General features: G+C 39.6%; 1 protein-coding gene across 2 annotated transcripts in view; it reads left to right on the forward strand.

The window, feature by feature from the left end:
- SPAG6 (sperm associated antigen 6) overlaps positions 1–23,923 on the forward strand; it is a 75,589-nt gene that overhangs the window by 19,389 nt on the left and 32,277 nt on the right. For both annotated transcript variants that reach the window (XM_060095448.1, XM_060095449.1), the window contains exons 4-7: positions 2,788–2,971; positions 17,872–18,077; positions 18,964–19,137; positions 20,750–20,902. In XM_060095448.1, the coding sequence (XP_059951431.1) occupies positions 2,788–2,971; positions 17,872–18,077; positions 18,964–19,137; positions 20,750–20,902 (717 nt within the window). The remainder of the gene's footprint in view (positions 1–2,787; positions 2,972–17,871; positions 18,078–18,963; positions 19,138–20,749; positions 20,903–23,923) is intronic.

Genomic DNA, 23,923 nt, shown 5'->3' on the forward strand with positions numbered 1-23,923 from the left:
CTGCAACAAGAGAGGCCACTGCAATGAGAAGCCTGTGCACCGCAACAAAGAGTAGCCCCTGCTCGCCACAACTAGAGGAAGCCCGCGCGCAGTTGATGAAGACCCAATGCGGCCAAAAATAAATAAAATCAAATCTTAAAAAAAAACACCAAACATAATGAGATAGCACTCTACCTACTAGGATGGCCATAAAAAATAAGAGAAAGAAAAAAAGGAAAATAATAATAAAAGTGTTAGTGAAGATGTGGAGAAGTTTTGTAAAATCGTGCAGCTGCTATGGAAAACAGTTTGGCACTTCCTCAGCAAGTTAAACAATAATTACCATATGACCCAGCAGTTCTACTCCTAGTTATGTTTCTGAAGGAATTGAAAACAGGTGTTCAAACAAAACTTGTGCACAAATGTTCATAGCAGCATTATCCACAATAGCCCAAAGAATGACTAGATAAACAAAATGTTATGTATCCATACAATGGAATATTATCAGTCATAACAAGGGATGAAATCATGATACACTCTACAACATGGGTGAACCTTGAAAACTTTATGCTAACAGAAAGAAGCCAGACAAAGCTACATGTTGTATGATTCCATTTATATGAAATATCCAGAATATGCAGCTCCATAGAGATGGAAGCAGATGAATGGTTACCAGAGGCTGGGGGGAGGAGGGAGTGAGAAGTGGCTGCTTAGCATGTAGGAGGTTTCTTGTTGGAGGGATGAAAATATTCTAGAACTAGATAGGTATGGTTGCACAACATTGTGAATGCGCTAAATGCCACTGAATTGTACACTTTAACATGATTAAAATAGTAAATTTTATGTTATGTGTATTTACGAAAAAAAAATCCTAATTGTTTTAAAATGTGCCTTATTTTTTTAGATTGGAGAGTAATTTGCTAATAACTGTCTTATCCCTGGGAGGAGTTACAGAAATTTTATTTTTCTTGTAGGCATTCCTTCTATCATCGAATGCTTAGGCTTTTAGCTCCTTCTCTGAGGGCAGGGTCTGTGTTTGGTGTCTCACATAGAAGGTTCTCAACAGAAGTTTTCTAAGTGTGAATGAGTACCCATTAGCTGTAAAGAGACAAAAAGTCCTAGGGCAGAAGTGAGGAGAAAGTGAGAATGTGAAACATCATTCACAGGCTTCTGTCTCCTTCCCCTACCAGGCCTTTAGCCCACTTCTCACAGGAGATTTAATATCTTCTTTATGAGGTACAAAGTCCTCTGGTTTTGCTTTTCCTTCCTTTTTTTTTTTTTTTTTTTTTTTAAAGGGTAATTCTTTTGGTGGGGAATTCCGGGAGAGAAGAGAGTTAGGGATTTGGAATGAGATCAGAGAGTGATATTCTAGGCACTGTAGTTAGTACTGACTATTGATGCCCAGTAAAGTGTGAATTTGAAAATTCTGCAATATAAAAAGTCAAATTAGCTTAAGGTAATGACAAGAAATGTGTCACCGTTATTTTTCCACAATTATGAGAAAATGATCTATGGGAAGCTACTCTAAAACTATTCTAATTTTTATAATAAAGTAGGAGATTTTTGGTTACTGACATGTAAAATTAGACTTTATAACAAATATCTTAATGCCTGTATATGTTGACATTTAAGAAACTAAAGAAATATATCAAATCAAAACATCATTACTAACATAGCATATTTCTTATCTTGTCAATATATACTGATTTTGGAGATACGATATGTTAAAGTATACTTGATGTATTTTCTCTTACATAATTTTTTATTGAATCTTACTATTTTAGCCTGCATAAATAGAATGCTTTCAAAACAGATGCTATAGTTACCTAGTCGCTTTTTTTTGTAGTCACTGTAAAGAAATAGAAACTTAGAATCTAAAATAGGGCATTAATTGGGCTCTATTAATGAAAGAGTTAGGAGACTATTACTGTGTCATTATGCTAACCATAAAACAGTGAGTGTTATAGCCAAATACTTCCTCTGCATCTATTTTTTTTAGCAATATGAAGAAAAACAGGTTAGTCTTGTGTTTCAGTTTTGTTTCTTAATCTGATAAAATTTACAGATAGAACATATTATAAGTATGAAGCATTACTTGAAATTCACATAATGGTACGTCATTTATATCTTTGTAAAAAAGCATTTCTAAGAAGGGATAAATAACATAACCCACTGTTGGGCTGGTTTATTTGCCAGGAGGAGTTTTAAAATGTATCATGAATATTTTGCCTTTATGTTTATCTGATGATTGCTAAGGGAGCCTCAGAACATAGTTGTTATTTCAGGATAACGTGGGACACCAGAAAGGTTAGTTGAGGTCATGCTTAGAGACTGAGGGCAAGTAAAGGAAACGAATTTGTTAGGTGACAGTTTAGTTGCATGCGCTAACAATCTAAGAGTTCCCATAGGGCAAACAAATACCTTTCACTGTAATGCACAAACATGAAATCTCATTATTTTATGAATTTGTAGGAAATATAATGTTTATATTTTATTTTATACAATTTCCAAATGCATGTTTCAGAGTAAAACATTTGAAATGTATTTTAAGACTTAAATCCTTTCAGTTCAGTTACTGAGCAAAAGCAATGGGGGAAACATCAAAAAATCAAAATGATATTGCAGGATGTTTTTCATCTCTTATATTTAATAGCTGTTGAGCTTTATTTCTTAGTTTTATTTTTTATTTTATTTATTTATTTTTTGAGCTTTTTAAAAAAAATATATCAATGTCATTTTAATGTTGGTTTTGGTCTATTTTAACTTTTAGCTCAATTCACTTTGAGTTTTGTCTATTTATCCTTGTAGCGTTTTTACAAGAAAGGAGCTGCCTTTGTGTTACAAGCAGTTGGTAAACATTCTCCCCAACTAGCTCAGGCGATAGTGGATTGTGGAGCACTGAATACGCTGGTGATATGCTTGGAAGATTTTGACCCTGGAGTCAAACAGGCTGCAGCCTGTGCATTTGACAGTATTGCAAGACATAATGCAGGTAATGGGCCTTATTATAAAATAGGATTGTTAAAGTTTAGATTAATTAGGTAAATCTGGTTTTGCTTAGTAGACCATAGATATGAGAGGTCTTTTTTTTTAATTTTTAATTTTGGGCTGCATTGGGTCTTTGTTGTGGTGCGCGGGCTTTCTCTAGTTGTGGCGAGCGGGAGCTACTCTTCATTGTGGTGCTCCGGCTTCTCATCGCGGTGGCTTCTCTTGTTGCGGAGCATGGGCTCTAGAGCGCAGGCTCAGTAGTTGTGGCGCATGAACTTAGTTGCTCCGTGGCATGTGGGATCTTCCCGGACCAGGGCTCGAACCCGTGTCCCCTGCATTGGTAGGCAGATTCCCAACCACTATGCCACCAGGGAAGTCCCAGATATGATGTCTTAATGATGTTTCTGTACATTATGGGAGATAAGTTTTGAATGATGGTCAAGTTGTTTGGATCACAAATTCACCAAAAAACCTATACATTTCAGTCTTTATGTTAGTTAGCAAAGGAAAAATTTGAAGACAGAAAGGGAATCAGGGGGATGTGGGGACAATGAGATATTGATTAGATTCAAGGACCTTGATAAATTGGTTCCGTTACAAAATTGTTTGTCACCCCTCAGGGGACATTGGGTCTTCACTCTCACTTATGGTAGGGTGTTCCAAGCCAGCCAGGAGCCATGTTGTATGAGTGAATATTATTGAAAAGATATGGATGTGGTAACTTGCTAGAACATATTTGTATTCAGCCCATAATAGTCAGGAAGGAGGAGAAAGAGAAGGAGCACCTTTTCTTATAAACTGAGCTCAATGAAGCCATCAAGAAGGGCCCTGGGGCTTCCCTGGTGGCGCAGTGATTGAGAGTCCGCCTGCCGATGCAGGGGACACGGGTTTGTGCCCCGGTCCGGGAAGATCCCACATGCCGCGGAGCGGCTGGTCCTGTGAGCCATGGCCGCTGAGCCTGCGTGTCTGGAGCCTGTGCTCCGCAACGGGAGAGGCCACAACAGTGAGAGGCCCACGTACCGCAAAAAAAAAAAAGAAAAAGAATGGGCCTGGGCCTCTTGTGTGACGGTTGTGCTGACACACCTGATCGGTAAAAAATACATAGGGAACAAAATTGCCCCCACCGCTTTACAGAAGTTGCTAAATAGTATGAACAAACAACACAACAAGAAAATAACAGTTTTAAGACAAACATATGTAAAAGTGTAAACTTTGCTGGTAATCAAGAACTGCATATTAAAACATCAGTGAAAGTATCTTTTCCTACCTATTATTATTTGGGGGGAAAAAAGAGTAAAGCAGAAATATAACCAAGTGGTTAAGAGCATCGTGGCCTTAGGACAGAATCTGAGTTTGAGTCCAAGTTCTACTACTTAGTTGCTGTGTAACTTTGGACATGGCTTTTAAACTTTCTGAAACTTAACTTCCTCATCTGCAAGAGAGGAAGTACTACTTCAGAGATTTGTTGTGAGGATGATGAGATAGACCAATGCTTGGTACATGGTAAGTAATCAATAAATGCAAGGTATGAATACTGTATTAATTCTGAAGGTTTGAGAGGGCATGATGATGTTTCTGTCCACTGATGGAGGCACTACAAATTGTATAAACTTGTGCAAAGGCATTTGGCAAAACTAATCTAAGCCATGAAAGAGTTCATGGAAGTGAAAGAGCGGCATGGACATATATACACTACCAAACGTAAGGTAGATAGCTAGTGGGAAGCAGCCGCATAGCACAGGGAGATCAGCTCGGTTCTTTGTGACCGCCTGGAGGGGTGGGATAGGGAGGGTGGGAGGGAGACGCAAAAGGGAGGGGATATGGGAACATATGTATATGTATAACTGATTAAATTTGTAAAATTTAAAAAAATTAAAAAAAAAAAAAAGAGTTCATGGTTACTCTAGAAAGCCTGATTTGGGAATTCTTCCTAAGGAAAAATCCCACAGAATGAAGAAGCTGCATTCATGCAAATGTTATTGTAGTATTATTATCTAATATCAAAACCCCTCAAATATTTGGCAGGAATTTAGTGGTTAAATTATAGTCGTTTACTTAATGGAATCTCACTCAACAAATAAAAGGTAATTATGAATCCTACATGATAACATGGAAAAGTGATTATAATGTGAAAAAAAGACAAAATTGTGCATTACAATTATAATATAAAAATAAAATTTTATGTGGATGTAAATTACAAGGACATACGTGTTTGTGCTACTAGGGTGATAGAATTAAGGATGTTTTAAATTTGTTTTCCAGATTTTTCAGTGTGTGTGCATGTATAAAATAATAGCTACCGTTTATCAAGTAATTACCGTGTGCCTGGCTCTGTGCAGTATGCTTTAGGATATTATCTCATTTTGGCTACAGATACACTTAGGGCAGGTATTACTCTCCTTGTTAAAAAGAGGAAGAAAGTGGAACTTAGGATACCTGAAATCATGTTAATGGTGGAACCAAAATTTGAGTCTAAATCTGTCTTGACTCCAAAGCCATATGTCAACCCCTGTACCATACAGTTTCATTAAGTACTCCTTGAAAGAGTTTTGAAGAAGAAACTCAAAACAGAAACAGGAAGTGGCTGTCCCATGGTTATGTTTTTTATTTTATTATTATTTTTATTATTATTATTATTATTTTTGCGGTACGCGGGACTCTCACTGTTGTGGCCTCTCCCGTTGCGGAGCACAGGCTCCTGACTCGCAGGCTCGGCGGCCATGGCTCACGGGCCTAGCTGCTCCGTGGCATGTGGGATCTTCCTGGACCGGGGCACAAACCTGCGTCTCCTGCATCGGTAGGCGGACTCTCAACCACTGCACCACCAGGGAAGCCCCATGGTTATGTTTAATTTGGGTTTAAAAAAATTATTTATTTAATGTATTTATTTTTGGCTGTGTTTGTTCTTCATTGCTGCGCATGGGCTTTCTCTAGTTGTGGCGAGCGGGGGCTACTCTTGGCTGCAGTGCGCGGGCACTACTCTTCATTGCGGTGCACTGGCTTCTCATTGCGGTGGCTTCTCTTGTTGTGGAGCACAGGCTCTAGGCGCGTGGGCTTTAGTAGTTGTGGCACGTGGGCTCAGTAGTTGTGGCCCGCGGGCTCTAGAGCACAGGCTCAGTGGTTGTGGAGCACGGGCTTAGCTGCTCCGTGGCATGTGGGACCTTCCTGGACCAGGGCTCGAACCCGTGTCTGCTGCATTGGCAGGCGGATTCTTAAGCACCGCGCCACCAGGGAAGTCCTTTAATTTGGTTTTTAAATGGTGACAGTATTGGAGACAAAATAATAAAATGATATAAAAGTAAATTGAGAAGGAAAACTATTGTTATGCTTAGAATGATTCAGAATTGGTATATGAAAATTATTTCTTTAATATCTGGATTTTGGTTTTCCAAGTAGCTTCACCTTAGGACTATTGTTTAACACATGTTGATTGAGAAAACTTAAGCAATGTTTTAAATTAGAAGCTAGTTATCACGGGGAAACTACATGAGTATATTTAGTAATTTTTTTTTTTAATGTCAGAGGACTTTACGGCAAACAGATTGTAACATGAGAATTTTAAAGAGTGGTGCAAAAGAGCTTTGAGGACAACCATGCAGACACGCTCTGAGGCAGGTGCCCATAGGTAACCTTTCCATACCTCCCTTTTGTTGAATCTGCGGCTAAATGATTATAGTTCATAAATAGGCTCTGTCTTTGGGATTCTATTCCAATTTTTTGCCATAATCTGGCTCCCACATGGAATTCCCAGTTTAATTTCAATATTTCACAGTAGTTAGGGGCTTGGGACCCAGAAGCTCCCAGAAGAGATTACTGCATAGATTTCTCAGAAGGAAAGGGAATTGTTATCTAGTAAGCAGTAAGTCATCATTCATATCCTGAATATCAGTGAAAATAGAAGATTTACCTCCAAATAACCTGATTTCTTTCTTGATGATCTCTTAAAAATGGAATATATTGAGATTAAAGGGATTCATTCAGTGTTTTCTTCTGGGTATTCGTGGTGAGTTGTTTGATTAGATAGTTTAAGAAATATAAACCTTAAAGGAGGTGCAAAAGAAATGTACCTTTAAGGGCAATAAGAAAGGAACCTTTAAGGAAAAACGTTTTGTGTATAGGAAACAAAAATAAAGTAAGCATACAATTAGTAGAAGAGGGAAATCTATGGGCATCCTCTGACTTTTCCTTATTTGAAAAATGCAATTTCTAAAAGTTACTTCTATGTATAGATTTTAAAGCATTTTACAGATAACCAAGGGAAACTGGGGGCTATCCACCAGAAATGGTGGTGGTGGTGGTTTTAACTTGGGGCAAATGGTCTCATTAAATGTCCACGCTTGACTCACCAGGTACGGAATACAATTGGTAATATGTACCTCTTACTCGGAAGATAAATAAGCTACTTCTTTCTGCTCTGGGCTCCTTAATAAAGGTCGAGGTAGCATTCTTCTCAGACTGGTTGTCCCTCTTCCTCCGTCTTGCTGCATTCTCCCACTCAGCAGAATTATTCTGGTTACATATTTACCTAATCGGCGTCAAATCTCTCACTCTTTCCGAGGACTGGTCTTGCTTTTGGAGCTACAGGGCGCGAGGCAGGAGGAGCGGTGGGCTCTGCGGCCGTGGTGCTCCCACCGGTAGGGCCCAGGCGGGGGCTTCCTCGCGCTCAGGGCCCTCCTTCCTCGCTCTGCCTGGCAGCCTGGCTCTGGCCTTGCGCCCGTCGGTGGCACAGCAGCTTTGTGGTGGAGCGCCGCCAGCAAACTTGTGCGCAGCATGTGGCAGTCATCAGAGTACTTGGGACAGAGGTGAGAGCAGCGGCCTGGCCGCAGCCTGAGGAAGGAGGAGCCACTTAAGTGTTTTGTAGGAATGATCTTCCACATTTGGGCTGAAAACTAAGTTCTCAGTGTTTAGGAGCTTTAGCTAAAAATTCTGTCTCTTGTAAACTTTGCCTCCTGTAAACCTCTGCTGTCTCAGAATCAACTTTGGCTGTTCTCAGTCCTGACAAAGAGGAATACGTTTGATTAGGTGTTCTAAAACATTTAAATTATTAACACGTTATAATATATATATATATAATATTAACATATTATAGGTGAGGAAACCGAAATAGAGAGGTTAAATGATTTATTCTGGTCAGACAGCAATTTATGGCAGAACTGCTTGGCAATTACTCAAAACCCTTCAGAAAGTCTTCCTTTTTATAATGTGAGAAAGGCAAGTGTATGAAAGCTCATCATTCTTCATTTTAAGCTCCTTGTAGTATCGGATAGTCTTGCCAGATACCTCTGTTTTTAATCCCTGATGACTGGTTTCCACATGTGTGACTATTCTTTCTCTCAGGGATATCATTTATATCCTAAATCAAATGAGAAATTTCCCTTCCAGCTCAGTAGCAGTCAGGAGAGGAGATTGCTGCAGCCACAGTGAGCAGTGCAGTAATTGGCTTATTCTGATACTACAGACACATCGAGTAGATTACAAACTGTTTACCAAATAGATAATGTAAGGAAGGAATCCAGACAGAGCTGGCTGGCCTGATTCTTTTCTATGTCATCTGTCAGTAGTTGCAGTACACAGGCTCAGCAGTTGTGGCACTCAGGCTCTAGGGCCCATGGGCTTCAGCAGTTACGGCTTGCGGGCTAGAGCGTAGGCCCAGTAGTTGTGGCGCACAGGCTTAGTTGCTCCGCGGCATGTGGGATCTTCTCGGACCAGGGCTCGAACCCATGTCCCCTGCATTGGCAGGTGGATTCTTAACCACTGCACCACCAGGGAAGTCCCTAGAAAATTTTAAATTATATACATGGTACACATTCCCATCTCACAGCACTGACTTAGAGTTCCTGTGCCTGCGCTCTGTGGTTTGTGTGTGTGAGGGGGTTGTTGTTGTTAAAAGGCAATGTAGTGGTGATGCTGTGGTCCCAAAAAGTCACACTTAATAGTCATGCTTATTAATCAGTATAACTGAACAGTAATATGTGTAGTAAGTTAAGGAATATGGAACTAAACTTACCATTTGGGGACAAGTAAATGATGGGTCAACTTCAAGCAATCACTTACTGATGTAAGGGCTGAAATGTACTTTATAAGTGGCCAAACTACCAGACTCGCACATTGTTGATGGGGCCACATACTGATAATCCCCTTTGGAAAACAATATTGCGTTCATATTAGGTTGACCTTATGAAATTACCTATATTTGATTGGTTTTGACTTAACAAAAACAGCAGTTTCATGTGGTTTAATCTAAAAATATCAAGAACCTCAAAAAATGTCAACATTCTTCCCCTCAGGACCCTCACTTCTGAGCCTCTATCTTAAGTAAACACATACATGCACACACATATCTGTGAATGTGTGTATGTTTGTCTAACCTGTAGTGTATATATGTATCAATGTAGGACCCGTGGTAGCCAGCCTCCCAAATGCCCCTCAGAGATCCCATGTCCTGGCATTCTCACCCTTGTACAGTCCCCTCCCACATCGTACCAGGATTGGTCTGTGTTACCACCAGAATGCTGCAGAAGTGACGGTCTGTCACTTCTGAGAGTAGGTGACCAGCTCTGCAGGATCGAGGCTTCTGTTGTGGGGTTCTCTCATCACTCACTCTGAGGGAAGCCAGATGCTGTGACATGAGGACACACTCAGGCAGCCCGTGGAAAGGCCCATGTCATGAGGAGCTAAGGTCTTCGACAACCAGCAAGAAACCGGAGCTTCCTACAACTACACGAGTGAGCTTGGAAGCAGATCCTACCCCAATTGTGCCTTCAGACGACTGCAGCCCCAGCAGACAGTGTGACAGAAACTTCATGAGAAACTCCAAGCCTGAACCCCCCAGCTAGGCTGCTTGTGGATTCCTGACCCACAGAAAATATGAGATAAGGAATGATGCTTTAAGCTGCTGAGTTTGGGTCATTTTGTATGTAGCAATGGATAACTAATAAATAAACGTAATCTTAATGCACAAAGAAGTTCACTGTACTGAACTTAAGAATGGCAAAGCCCCAAAGCAAACAAAACAATTAAGTGCCCTGAGTAGCTGGGGTGGGGGGGAGAGGTTAAGTAAATTATGGAACATTTACTCAGTGGGATATCATGCAGTTATTAACAATGTTGGGCTGGCTCATCCTCAGGAATAAAAGTGGACAGTGGAGGCCCACAGGTAGCTTCATTAACCACCCAGAGGCAGTCACCCCGAGAACTGCTGACCGGGGACCACTTGTATAAAAACACCCTGTAAACTTTCTAACCATCCAGTGCTTCGTTTCTGTTTCCTCTGGCCTTTGTGTGTTCTTGTAGAGAATTCCACGGGGGCACTGCTAACCCTTTACTGTTTAGCCTCCTCCGTCAGCCTGAGCTTCTCGAAGGCAGGGACTTGCCTAAAACTGGGCTTGAACAAAGAACAAATGCCAGTGAAGTTCGAAAGTTTGAATAATAAAATCTTCATTTTCCATCTAAGGATTTTCTTTTTCCTCCCAGCAGAATGCGGATTGTAGGTGGAATGAAACTACAATGATTGCTGCAATATTATATAAAGCAAGTAGAAATGAATGGAAACATGTCTAGATACAAAAAGCGTATTTTGTAAAAAGCTGATTCCAAGTAATTTATTATTTTCTTCATTACAAGAGCACTCCAGACCCTCTCTGTAACTTTTCCTTTTCCAATTCAGCTTAGTCTCAGCTGTCGAGTAAAGTATAAAACTAAAAGTTGCTAAAATCGGGGTTTTAAAAATGGCTTTGTATCTTATGCTACCTATGATCTTCCAAGGCCGTACCCAACTCTGCCTTTTCCCACCTTCTCTTTCTCTCATCTCCACTTCTTGACTTTTCCTTTCTGTATTTTGAAGCTGTTTTTTATACTTGAGCCTTGTATAAGTGCGCCATCCATCCAGCTGATTGTAATTTCTTACTAAGGCCCCGTTAACTCCAGATCAATGGCTTATTTGACTCACTTGACTTTTTAAAGAAGCTAGAATTATTTAACCTTCAAAGCATATGTATGTATGTGTGTTAACCCTTAATCTCTCAGACACTCAATCCATATGTAAGGGTTAGACCGATGGCTCTGGAGATGGGGTGGAAAGAAGTGGCGTGGAGATAATGGGTAAGAAAAATGACATTTGTGGGAGCAGGGGATAAATAAAAATCATACATTCGATTTTTTCATAATAATATGCAAATTCCCGCCACCTTTTCTCACTCCGACATGCGATTGGAGATATCAGTTTCTCAGCTCAGAATTATAGCTCTAGTGAGCCATCGTAACCTGTAGAAGGATATTGCCTCTCTCAGATGTGTTGGTGTAGAATAAAGGTTTTTCCGTAGCTGGCTTCCATGCCTTCCTCTTCCTAGTCACATCCCTGTGTAGTCTCCGTCCACGCTGCACCAATGAAATATAGAAGAAGTGATGGCATGTCACTTCTGAGGTTAGATTATAAAAGACTATGGCTTTTGTCTTGGGTTCTGTCCTCTGGATCACTCACTCTGGGGGAAGCCTCATCATGAGCAGCCTATGAAAGAGCCCAGAAATGGGGAGGAACTGATGCCTTCTTCCAACTCCCGTGGGTACGCTGGGAAGAAGATCCTGTAGACCCAGTGTATCCCGGTCAAGCCTCAGATAACTGCAGCCCTAGCTGATGGCTTGATTGCAGCCTAGTGAGAGGTCACAGCCTGAACCATCCAGCTGAGCCGCTCCCAGATTCCTGACCTACAGAAACTGTAAGGTTATAAACATTTCCTGTTTTAAGCAGCTAAGTTTGGTGTAGCAGTAGGTAACTAAACCAGTTGTAAACAGCTGGGTGAGACAAATTTCTTCCACTTTAAAAGTGACATTCCTAAAATCATACTGGCGTATGGTCAGTATATAACCAGTTTTGGCGATTACACCTCCATATTTGTTTTTACTGTAATTTCACCAAATCATGAAAAATTTGGTTGAATGGGATGATTATATAACATAAGATTGACATCATAAGTGATAGCCAAATCTTAAATGTATTTTTTAACCCGCTTTATTTCACAAAGGTTTTGAAGTGATATAGTTGTGTTTTACAGCCAGATGCAAAACCAGCCTATCTTTTTTTTTTTTTTTTAATTATTATTTCTTTTTGTGGTACGCGGGCCTCTCACTGTTGTGGCCTCTCCCGTTGCGGAGCACAGGCTCCGGACGCGCAGGCTCAGCGGCCATGGCTCACGGGCCCAGGTGCTCTGCGGCATGTGGGATCCTCCCGGACCGGGGCACGAACCTGTGTCCCCTGCATTGGCAGGCAGACCCTCAACCACTGCGCCACCAGGGAAGCCCCAGCCTATCTTTAAACTAAGAAATAGGGCCACCTAAATGCAAAGAAATTATGATTCATAACTTTATTTTATTTTTAATGAAAAAATAGAATAGAAATTTTTGTAGGGCTTAAAACCAGTGAGTTAAAAGCAGTGTTTGGAAAACGAAATTAAAAAGCAATAAAGTTAAAAGGAATTAGAGTTTTTGAGGTGTTTGATTTGCCTAATTATTTTTGAATTAGTATGCTAAATATATATATATATATATTTTTTTTTCTTCCTTTTTTTCCTTTCAGAGAACCTCTTCATTTTGAGTCCTTTTCATGAGTTCTCATGGTGGATCACTTAATTTTGCTCACATTCTTCCCTCTTACATCTCCATTATGAGCAGAAAAATTAGTGGAGTATCATAATATATGTTTAGATTAATCCTTTTTTTGCAGGCCAATTTTTAGGTTTTCATCAATTTCTTGGAATTCACCTCTGAATTTTCTTATGTAACCACTATAGTGGTTCTTCCTTTATGACTCTAGAGTGTGTCTTCAAGAATCAAATGTAGAAAGAATGTCACCTTTCTACATCCAGAAAGTCCCCACAGCTCGTTTTAGAAGGTGTAAGGTTTAAGCCTAGGGTTGTAAAATGATGGATGTGTTTTATTTAGCCTGCACTATGTTGTCTTACACAGTGTGTTTTAAGTTTCCAACACTTAAAAACCAGGCAATTTCACATTTAAAATCAGATGTCTGGCTTCTCTTGAAAAATCCTAGGATCTGACAACGGTTGGCCTATATTCCTATGTGGCTGCGCTGGGCTGAAGCTGAGTAGTTGCTGCTCCTTGTAGCTGCTGCATATAGTTTTCCAGTTTACTGTGCTTCCTACTCAGTTATTTTTCTTACACCTGCTGGCTTCACTTATTTTAATTACTTGTCTGGGCCCTGTGTTTACCGCTTCTGATCTAAACAAACCACTAGTCATAACAATTAAGAGGAGGGGGTTGGGGGCTTCCCTGGTGGCGCAGTGCTTGAGAGTCTGCCTGCCAATGCAGGGGATGCGGGTTCATGCCTTGGTCTGGGAAGGTCCTACATGCCGCGGAGCAGCTGGGCCCGTGAGCCATGGCCACTGAGCCTGCACGTCCGGAGCCTGTGCTCTGCAATGGGAGAGGCCACAGCAGTGAGAGGCCCGCGTACCGAAAAAAAAAAAAAAGGAGGGGGTTAAGGCCATTGTGAGCACTGTTAAAATAAAGCAAAATTACTTTTGCCTGATGCACCTAGTTTTACGTGTTACAGCTGTGCCTATTATACGCTGATGGACTTTACTCTCTGTGCTCTTCCCTTCTGGTCAACATAAAGTCATCCCTAAATATTCCATTCATCCAGCTTTAGATACTAGTAATTTTATGAATGTTGTTGATCTTAAATGTCCTCCCTTTTATCTGTGTCTCCTTTTGTTTTAAAAATTAAATCTAAAGTTGTATTGAGCTTGTCATGGTCCAATAGAGGTGGCTGCCTCAATTCCTTCACTCAGCAGTGAGGTATTCAGGAGGCCAAAGAGAACTAGTTATTCCTTTACTGAAAACAGCTGACCATCAGATTTGAGGACTGCATACCAGTTGTCTACATGCATGCAGTCAATGGCTTTAACTATTATTTATGAATAAGGAAGGTGCTGTTGGATAGTTTTATTTCTACTGACAATTTGAAGTCTAAAAAATTGTTAAAAATGAATAAGCCTTAACATTTTAAAAATGTAATATTTTAACTGTAATAAAGGCATGAATTAAGATGAGGGGAAGTGTGAAAAAGTAAATGGATAATATTTCTAGTGTATATTAGTAATTCTTCAAAGAATAATTATGCATTCTTTCCTAATATTTTGTTTTAAGGAGACATATTCCCACCATTTTTAAAAATAAGAAACTTTCTTCCATAGTGAGAAATAAGCTAAAGTGCTTATTTTTCTTTAGAATAGTAATGTTAGTATAGTTAGCCCCAGCAATAGCTATATGTGTGGTCAAAGGACATGTTCATATTTCTTTTATTTTTTAAAAACAATCACATTGAAGAAAATTTGTCAAATAGAGAAGAAAATATCACCAATAGTACCATCAACCCCATCTAAATCTTGTTAGTATGTTAGTATAACATAAAGCCTTCTTTCTCTGAATTTTTTTTTTTTGCATAACTACTTCTAATTTTGCTGGTTACCTAACAGTATATGATTATGTCACATGTTCTTACATAAAAGAAGATGTAGTCTTAAAAAATTTGTTTTTTGAAGATTCATTTAAAATTTAAAATGAGGTTAAGGAAAAAAATGAGGTTAAGATATTTTCAGGCACTGAAGATAAATTAATTGGCTCTTTTTTTTCTTGATCAAACCTTTTATGAGCATCTGTACATATCAATCTTTGATTCCCTAAGTTTAATAATTAATTAAACAACCCAGACTCATTTCCAAATTAGAGTTAAAAATGAATTCTTTGAGATTTCTCCTATAGGGAGTAACTTTTAAGTGTACCAGATTTTTGTATGTGTTTTTGGTTACTACCGCTTTCTTTAGAGTAGAAAAGTAGAAGAAAAGGGGAGCAGGAAGGAGGATGGGAAGCACTGCCTGAAACGGCACCCCGTGTGTTTCCCCAAACTCTCCACGCACCTGACTCCCAGCTCCACTCTGTGCTGTGGTCTGTTCACATATTCACCCTGAGCAGTCTACTAGAACAGAACAATGTTCTTACTCTATTCTGCTTCCCCAAGATCTAGCCAAGTTTCTAGCACATAGTAAGCACGTAATGAACACTCAGTGACCAGAAAGGAGAGGAAAATAAGTACATACACCAAGCCTGAGAGAGGACAGAATTGTATCAATATGTTTGGGGCTGTAAGTTACAGAATATCAACTACAGGTGGCTTAAGCAATGAGGACATTTTTTTATTTCACATGACACAAAATGCAGAGTCAGGGCAGTTCCAAGGTTGGTTATGCAGCTGAACAGTGTCTTGGAGGACCCAGATGTTTTTCATTTTTGTACTCAGCCATCCTCAGCATATTGGCAATTTCTTCTGTTATAGTTGCAAGATGGCTGTAGGAGTTCCAGATGTCATTTGCAGGCAGATATGCCCATGTCCAGCAAAGAAGAGGTGGTGTTTCCTCCTGTGTATTTCTGTTTATTACAGAGGAAAACCACTCAGAGATGCTTCTAGCTGACTTCTACTCAGGTCCCATTCACCAGGATTGATTAACAAGCCCACGCCCTGACCGACAAAGGCTATGGGGTAGACATCAACGGCGACTGCCACAGAAATACCAGAGGAAGCAACGGTAGGGAAGAGGAGAAGGATATACCACAGGAAAAAGAGTAGTGACAGAGGCAGGATGAAATAGCCTGTGGAATGTGTAATATAGTATGGTGTGCATTATTTAGGTCTATTATACTCTTACCTCTATATACACTGTCTTATACCCAATATATGAATGAAAGTGGTAGAACAGTATCATTTATGAATTACAGTGTGTGCCACCCAAGAACAGAGCTGGGTTTTGTAGGACCATATAAATTGGAGATGTAAGGTATATGAAACTGCAAGTACAAAATTGCTAGGCCCCATCCAGGTCCCTGGAAGCTTCATTACCTTCAGGCAATCCTTTCTTTGGTACCCTCCCCAGCCTTCCCCTCATTTAGCATCACTGATCCAGAAAGAATGGAAAACAGCTTTGGATGGAAATGGGTAACAAGTCAGAAGAACTGAGTTTGCTTTATTATTAACATTATAGAGTTCAGGAAAAGGAAGATACGGTACTCAGTTACTCAAGGAAAGAATAAAATGTATGGGAATTACAAAGACGATAAATTTTTTTTAAAAGAACTTTATTTTTGTTAATAGTTTTATTAATACTTTGTTTTTATTAATCGTTTTATTAACTGTTTATTAATAGTTTATTAACTTTAAAAAACGTATTTATTTTATTTATTTTTGGCTGCATTGGGTCTTCGTTGCTGTGTGCGGGCTTTCTCTAGTTGTGGAGAGCGGGGGCTACTCTTCGAAGCCTTCATGGTGTGCGGGCTTCTCATTCTGGTGGCTTCTCTTGTTGTGGAGCACAGGCTCTAGAGCGCAGGCTCAGTAGTTGTGGCGCACGGGCTTAGTTGCTCCGTGGCATGTGGGATCTTCCCGGACCAGGGCTCGAACCCGTGTCCCCTGAATTGGCAGGCGGATTCTTAACCACTGTGCCACCAGGGAAGCCCATATTAACTCTTTTTTAAACAGTTGTTTACTGCAGATTCTTTACTCTTAGAAACTGTATAAAAGTGAAAATACATAAATAGGTGAACTTCCCATTGTATTTCATATTTCACACTTGGGTTTTTTAATTGAAACATATTTGCTAATCAGTGTAGTGTTAATTTGTAGAAGTGTGTCATCTGCACCCGTGTTGAATGAGTCTGACACATAATAACCTTCCATTAATACTTGTTTAATGAAAGAATGAATGAATCGTTTATGCAATATCGGGACTTTTAAGATAATTATAATAATTGAAGGAAAACAAGTGTTGGACACTAACCTGTATTTTCTAACATTATTTCTTTTAGAAAATGTGATATTACCAATCTTTTGAAAAATTAAAGACTGTATTTTCTTTAAAGACTAAGAGATATGCTGAATTGATAGCTTGGCTATTAAGATATAAATTGCCAAGGCACTATAAATCTGAGAAAATGAGAGCATAATTTGAAAGGAAGAGATTATAGAAATGGGTATACGTGATTCAGCAAGAAAGGCCATGAGTACAATGAGAGTAGAATCTGTAACTATGCACTGTTTTATGCTTCTCAACAGATAGTTTTTACACGTATATTATATGGGTCTGCCTGCTTGTCTCCTGTTTTCTATAATTTTAAAATGTGTTATTTTTTATAGCTGTTATTTTTGGGCACACAAGTGAATCAACATGTATATACAAAAGATACTATTTCTGACATGTAAAATGCTTAAGATAAATTTATTTCTTTATCTTACATTAACATTTATATATATTAAAGCCTGTTCAGTTGTAGTTCTCATTTTTGAAAGTGTTTTTGTATGTACAATGAAAATACACCTTTTAATATTGTACAAAGTTTTTTTAAAAATCTTTTAAAAGTACAATAAGATGAAAGGAATTTAAAAATCGACATTATTGGCATAAGAGTCATGTTAATGTTTACTCATGTAAATAGCACAAAATACTGCCTAATTAGTGTGGTTGGTAAATTTTTGGTACTTTAATTTTCTCTGTTATTGTAAACCATGCATAAAATGCTTGCCTATTGAGAAGTGCAGAATTGTCAGAGCTTAAACAGCTGACATCTGCTTACTCTCTTAAAAAAAGAAAAAGAATAGGAAGCCATTTCAGCTTAATCTACCTCAAATGTGTTCATGTAAATGGAGGTCCATCTATTGACCTGTATTCTTTTCAGCTCAGGATTGGTCCACATGGTTCATGAAACCAGGAAGCCTGATTAGAAATGCAGATGTCGAGACAGTGAAGTACACCCTCCCCTTCTCCCTTTGCTGTATCTGTCAGGGTGAAAAGTGGCTTGTACAAGGGTCAGTCACCCATACTCACTTAATTACTTTTCTTGGACCCACAGAGCTGTCACAAGCTGTGGTGGACACGGGAGCCATTCCTCTTTTAGTGCTCTATATCCAAGAGCCAGAAACTGCTTTGAAAAGGATTGGTGCTTTGGCCCTCAGTGATATTGCAAAGCATTCTCCAGAGTTGGCACAGACAGTGGTGGACGCAGGAGCAATTGCTCACTTAGCCCAGATGATCCTGAACCATAATGCTGGGTTGAAGGTATTTAAAAATAAAGAAAAAAACAAACCAGGATTTTGATAATCTAAGCAGATAGAAATGTGTGCAGATTAATATTATACATTTTAAAATAATTAGTAAATTATCATGGAAAACATGAATATATTATGTATTTGGTTGTTTAATATGTGAAAACTGTGCTGTAAGGGTTAGACAATAAAGATGTGACTGGGAAAAAGTATGTGCAACACTGAAAACTAGAAGTAGCATCAGAATTAATACTAATAATTAAAATAAGGAATCACGTAATGATTAAATCTCAGGGTTAGAAGGGACCTAAAGGTTTTCTAGCCCATTGTTATACTTAAGTTTCCTGTAAAAATTGCCAGATTTATAGTAGTCTTTTTTTATAGCTTTCTAAAATCTAATTTTCAGTTAATAGTCACCAATTATACTTTTATATTCTAATAGTTATATTCTATAAGATTTAAAAATTATTAATGTTAATTAAGCAATGTAAAGTTTTTAAAAATGATATTGGCAATATCCCAAAATGTTAGTTCTGCTTGATTGTTACTGTACTACATTACTGTGTTTATCATAAATTAACAATTTAAGTATTGCATAATTAAGAAATAGTATTCATCCCAGGGTCATATTCTTTGACCAGCCTCAATTGATAAGAGATTTAAATAGTCAATAGTGTGAACTAAGATGTTTAACTTGGAAATTAGGGAATTTAAGAAATTGAGTATTTAGGTATAAGAAGACTAGGATGTGAATGCCTCGAGACTCCTAGATTATTTTGGATGTGTGATTGTTTTTTCCTCTTTATAAAGGAATTTGAGTGTGTATGAAGCTGTTTAAATTATGTCTGAACTCCACAGTGGAGTCTGTGTAACATTTGGGTTTGATTTTTGCTCAACAGCGTCAGGTCCTTTCAGCTCTCAGTCAGATTGCGAAACATTCTGTGGATCTAGCAGAAATGGTGGTTGAAGCAGAGATTTTTCCAGCTGTACTTACCTGTCTGAAGGACAAAGATGAATACGTGAAGAAAAATGCTTCCACTTTAATTAGAGAGATTGTGAAACATACACCTGAGGTAAAACAGGGGAAAAAAAAAAAAACAGCTTCAAAATACAACAGTGTGGGGCTTCCCTGGTGGTGCGGTAGTTGAGAGTCTGCCTGCCGATTCAGGGGACACGGGTTCGTGCCCTGGTCCGGGAAGATCCCACATGCCGTGGAGTGGCTGGGCCCGTGAGCCATGGCCACTGAGCCTGCACATCCGGAGCCTGTGCTCCGCAACGGGAGAGGCCACAACGGTGAGAGGCCCGTGTACCGCAAAAAACAAACAAACAAAAAAAACCCAACCAGTATGCAGTTAGTTTTAATTTTAAAGTAAAACATCAATTTGTTCACAGGGCTCAGGGGCAGTGTCACATGTTCTGAGAGTTTCTCATCCTCAGCACTGTTGACATTTTGGACCAGATCATTCTTTGTTTTGAGGGGCTGTCCTGTACACTGTAGGATGGATGTTTAGCAGCATCCCTGGTCTCTGCCCACTAGATGCCAGTAGCACCCCTCCCCCCAGTTGTGACGATCAGAAATGTCCCCACATATTACTAAATGTTTCCTAGGGTACAAGAGTGCCCCAGTTGAGAACCACTGGGTTATATCAATGGAGTTTGAGTCTGAAATCTCAGGTTTTAATCATTTTCTGCTTTCCATTTCTAGATTGTAGGGACCGTGGACCTTTGTTGTCCTCTCACTCTAGGTCAGCTGGGCGTAGTGAGAGATGGTGCCCCTCCAGGTTGGGAGAGACCATCAGGCCCCCTGACCTGGCGTAACTGCTCTAACAGCTGCTCTTGCACAGTGGTTCCTGCTCTGAGGTGTGAGGTGGGAAAGGAATAGAGACGAAGCAAACCTGGGTAGCTTCTGAAATTATGTCTTTTTCTGTGTAAATTTTCACTAATCAATTTCATTTCACTAAACTTTTAAGTCCTTATTCTTTTTTTAAAAATATTTATTTACTTACGTGGATGTGCCGGGTCTTAGTGGCAGCACACAGGATATTTGTTGTGGCGTGGGGGATCTTTAGTTGTGGCACATGGGATCTAGTTCCCTGACCAGGGATCGAACCCGGGCCCCCTGCATTGGGAGCTCGGAGTCTTAGCCACTGGACCACCAGGGGAGTCCCAAGTCCTCATTCTTTATTTCACCTAACATCTTTATCTGGTTGAGATTTTTCAAGACTGGAGTGCAGTCAGCTAGAGATCATTGCTAGCAAAGGAAGGATAATGAGGCTAGACTATTTCAAGTCTGCTCTCACCTTTCAGCATTCAGTGATTAATCCAGTTCTTACTCACACCTTGTGATGGGGGGTTTCAGCAGTTAGCTAGTTATGAACTAGCCCTAGGCTTAGTGTTTAGGTGAGGAATTTTGACATCCATTATGATAAGGATAGAGTTGTGCAAGAAAAATTGAACCACAGAGAGGGTCCTCACAGTGAGCATGTTGTGTACATTAGAAATAGCAGGACTGTTACCCTTGTACACTTCTTTGATAAATATAATAATTTCACTAAATGATATTTCAGATTTTACCAGACACTTTTTAGGTCCTAAATTTTAAAAGTTGGCAATGCTAAAGTAATATTTAAAGATCATCATACACTTTAGGGCCATGGTGATCTAGCTCTCCTTCTTTTCTCTTAGCTTTCTCAGCTGCTGGTGAACATGGGGGGAGTTGCTGCCGTGATCGATTGCATTGGGTCCTGCAAAGGAAACGTAAAGCTGCCGGGCATCATGACTCTTGGCTACGTGGCAGCTCATTCTGAGAACCTGGCAATGGCGGTCATCACGTCCAAGGTTTGTTCTTGCTTCCTTTTCCTCTAGTTATTGCAGAGAGATACTCTAAGACAGAACCGCAGATTAATACTATCCCACAGAGTGTAAAATATAGCTGACCAGAGTCAAAGAATTACCAGCTTTCTTCAAGGCTTTTTAGTAAGTTTCCCAAAGCCGTGCTTGAAGTAAAGTTTACTTGGCAGGAAGTTTAAAGTTTTACTCAGTGTTTAATATCAATAAAATGTCAGCACCTCTGAGTGTTAGTATCACCTGTATCTAAATACCATGTATTTGTATCTTGAAGGATTGGCTTTACAAGTATGTAAAGCATACTTTGATTAAAGACAGCTGTCATAGATGACGTGCCCAGTGGTCATTTTTATTATTCCGTACACTCTCCCTTCCTGCCATTTGGGCAGGATATGACAATGGATGGCCGTCTCTCCTTCAGCTTCCATGAGCTAATTTCTCTTCTTAGACATGGGCAATTCAGAGCACATGTTGGATAGCATGTTTCTGATATGCTGTGTCCTTGCTCTAGGGATTTGGCCTTATCTCAATTTACAACTTGGAATTAACCCACCAGATCATGTAGCCCTGGCTCATCGTAGGTGCTCAAAAAATATTTGTTGAATGAATGAATATTGATCTCCTGAAGCGTGCTTCAAAGGTTGTGTGCTCCCAGTGTCTCTGGCAACCCTCTAGGATGTGGGTTTCTTATCAGCATGGAAAATCTGCTGCTGTATGTTAAACAGAAGTGTGGATTTTTTTTTATCTTTGCTAATCCTCAGAATAAAAATGAGCCTCAGATCTTTATTTTCTACCTATTCCTTGATAATTCTTTACTTCACTCCCTTTTTATCTCTAGCTTTTCCTTTTGTTCTTCTATTACCAAAGACTCTGATACTGACTAGAGCAGTAGTGCTGCTTTCTGAAGGGTCACCATGGGGATGTGATCAGGATGCTTGATTCTCGGTTCTTTTGTGGATAGTCAGAAAGCCTACTGTAGGAAGGATGAGGAAGGAAGCAGCAATTGCTTTTGCTGAAGCAGCAATTGCTTTTGCTTCCTGTGTTTCTTCCCCAGACTAACCAGGAGGTGCTCCCTGCCTTTGGTCTGGGGCTGCTTCTGGCCTCTCCCATCGGGTTTGTCTTCCACTTACCTGAAGATCAAGGTTGGGGCAGCAGCAGTTTGCGGCAGACCACGCAACACGGCCTCATCCTTTCCCGTTCCGTGTAGTACTCTCAGGACTGACAACACCTCCAATCTAAATAATACTTTCTAATGTTCAAAGCACATTCAACGCTCCTTGTCTCATTTGCTGTTCAAAACAACTGAGGCCAGTAAGTCAGAGTGTTGGGCATGGGGTAAAGGGGGCTGTCTTCTTTTCCTCCTGTTTCTTCAGTCTTGGTATGTCTCAGAAGTATGGACTTCCTGGAGAGTTGCCTCATTCTGAAGATAGAAAGATTCTGACCGTTTTTTTTTTTTTTTTGGTATGGGCAGACACATTTTTAGTCGTAAGAAAGAAGTCAAAGAAATATGGCAGATCTCTTCTTTAAGAAATTGGTCTTAAAAACCTAATTTAAAGGTGGAGGGGAAAAAAATATATATGATCATTTGGCCTTTGCTGTGGTAGCATGACCCATGTGATAGTGGCTTTTGTGGTACTAAATTTAAGGTGATAATTCTTCTAGTCTCAAGTTAGTTAGAAAATTATGCCTATACAGAATGAATTATAATTCAATTTGGTTATTTGACTCTTCCTTGGGTATATAAACTGTGATGCATTTGAGGCCCTTTAGTTAATTCTGTTTTGATTATTTAGATAAAATTGAAGTTTGAAGCGCAAGATATAAGCATATGCCATCCGTGTAACAAAAGTACTCATCCCTACTTTGACATTCAATCATGTTAAAATGGGCAAAACTATCATTTAAATGTTGACCAAAATTAATGGAAATTTACTATTTCAGAAAAGATTTTAGTGACTATATTTCACCTAAAATTTACTTAAATAGGATTCTTGCTCATATTATTCATTTGATTTTGGATCTGTAGTAGGTATTTTGTTCTCAGATCTGTTATACTTGGTGAAAAGTCAATTTTTAAAAGGATTCTAAATTAACATTTTTAACAAGGGAAAGAAAAAGGTTTTATTTATATATATATTTTTTAACATCTTCATTGGAGTATAATTGCTTTACAGTGGTGTGTTTCTACTTTATAACAAAGTGAATCAGCTATACATATACATGTATCCCCATGTTTCTTCCCTCTTGCGTCTCCCTCCCGCCCTTCCTATCCCACCCCTCTAGGTGGTCACAAAGCACTGAGCTGTCTCCCTGTGCTATGCGGCTGCTTCCCACTATCTATTTTACATTTGGTAGTGTATGTAAGTCCATGCCAATCTCTCACTTCGTCCCGGTTTACCCATCCCCCTCCCCATGTCCTCAAGTCCATTCTCTAAGTCTGTGTCTTTATTCCTGTCCTGCCCTTAGGTTCATCAGAACCATTTTTTTTTCTTTTAGATTCCGTATATATGTATTAGCATACAGTATTTGTTTTTCTCTTTCTGACTTAGTTCAGTCTGTATGATAAACTCTCGGTCCATCCACCTCACTACAAATAACTCAATTTTGTTTCTTTTTATGGCTGAGTAATATTCCATTGTATACATGTGCCACATCTTCTTTATCCATTCATCTGTTGATGGACACCTAGGTTGCTTCCATGTCCTGGCTACTGTAAATAGAGCTGCAGTGAACATTGTGGTACATGTCTCTTTTTGAATTATGGTTTTCTCAGGGTATATGCCCAGTAGTGGGATTGCTGGGTCATATGGTAATTCTATTTTTAGTTTTTTTTGTTTTGTTTTGTTTCGTTTTTTTGTGGTACGTGGGCCTCTCACTGTTGTGGCCTCTCCCGTTGTGGAGCACAGGCTCCGGACGTGCAGGCCCAGCGGCCATGGCTCACGGGCCCAGCTGCTCCGTGGCATGTGGGATCTTCCCAGACCAGGGCACGAACCCGCGTCCCCTGGATCGACA

The sequence above is a fragment of the Mesoplodon densirostris genome, chromosome 4, assembly GCF_025265405.1.
Source record: "Mesoplodon densirostris isolate mMesDen1 chromosome 4, mMesDen1 primary haplotype, whole genome shotgun sequence".
NCBI lineage: Eukaryota > Metazoa > Chordata > Mammalia > Artiodactyla > Ziphiidae > Mesoplodon > Mesoplodon densirostris.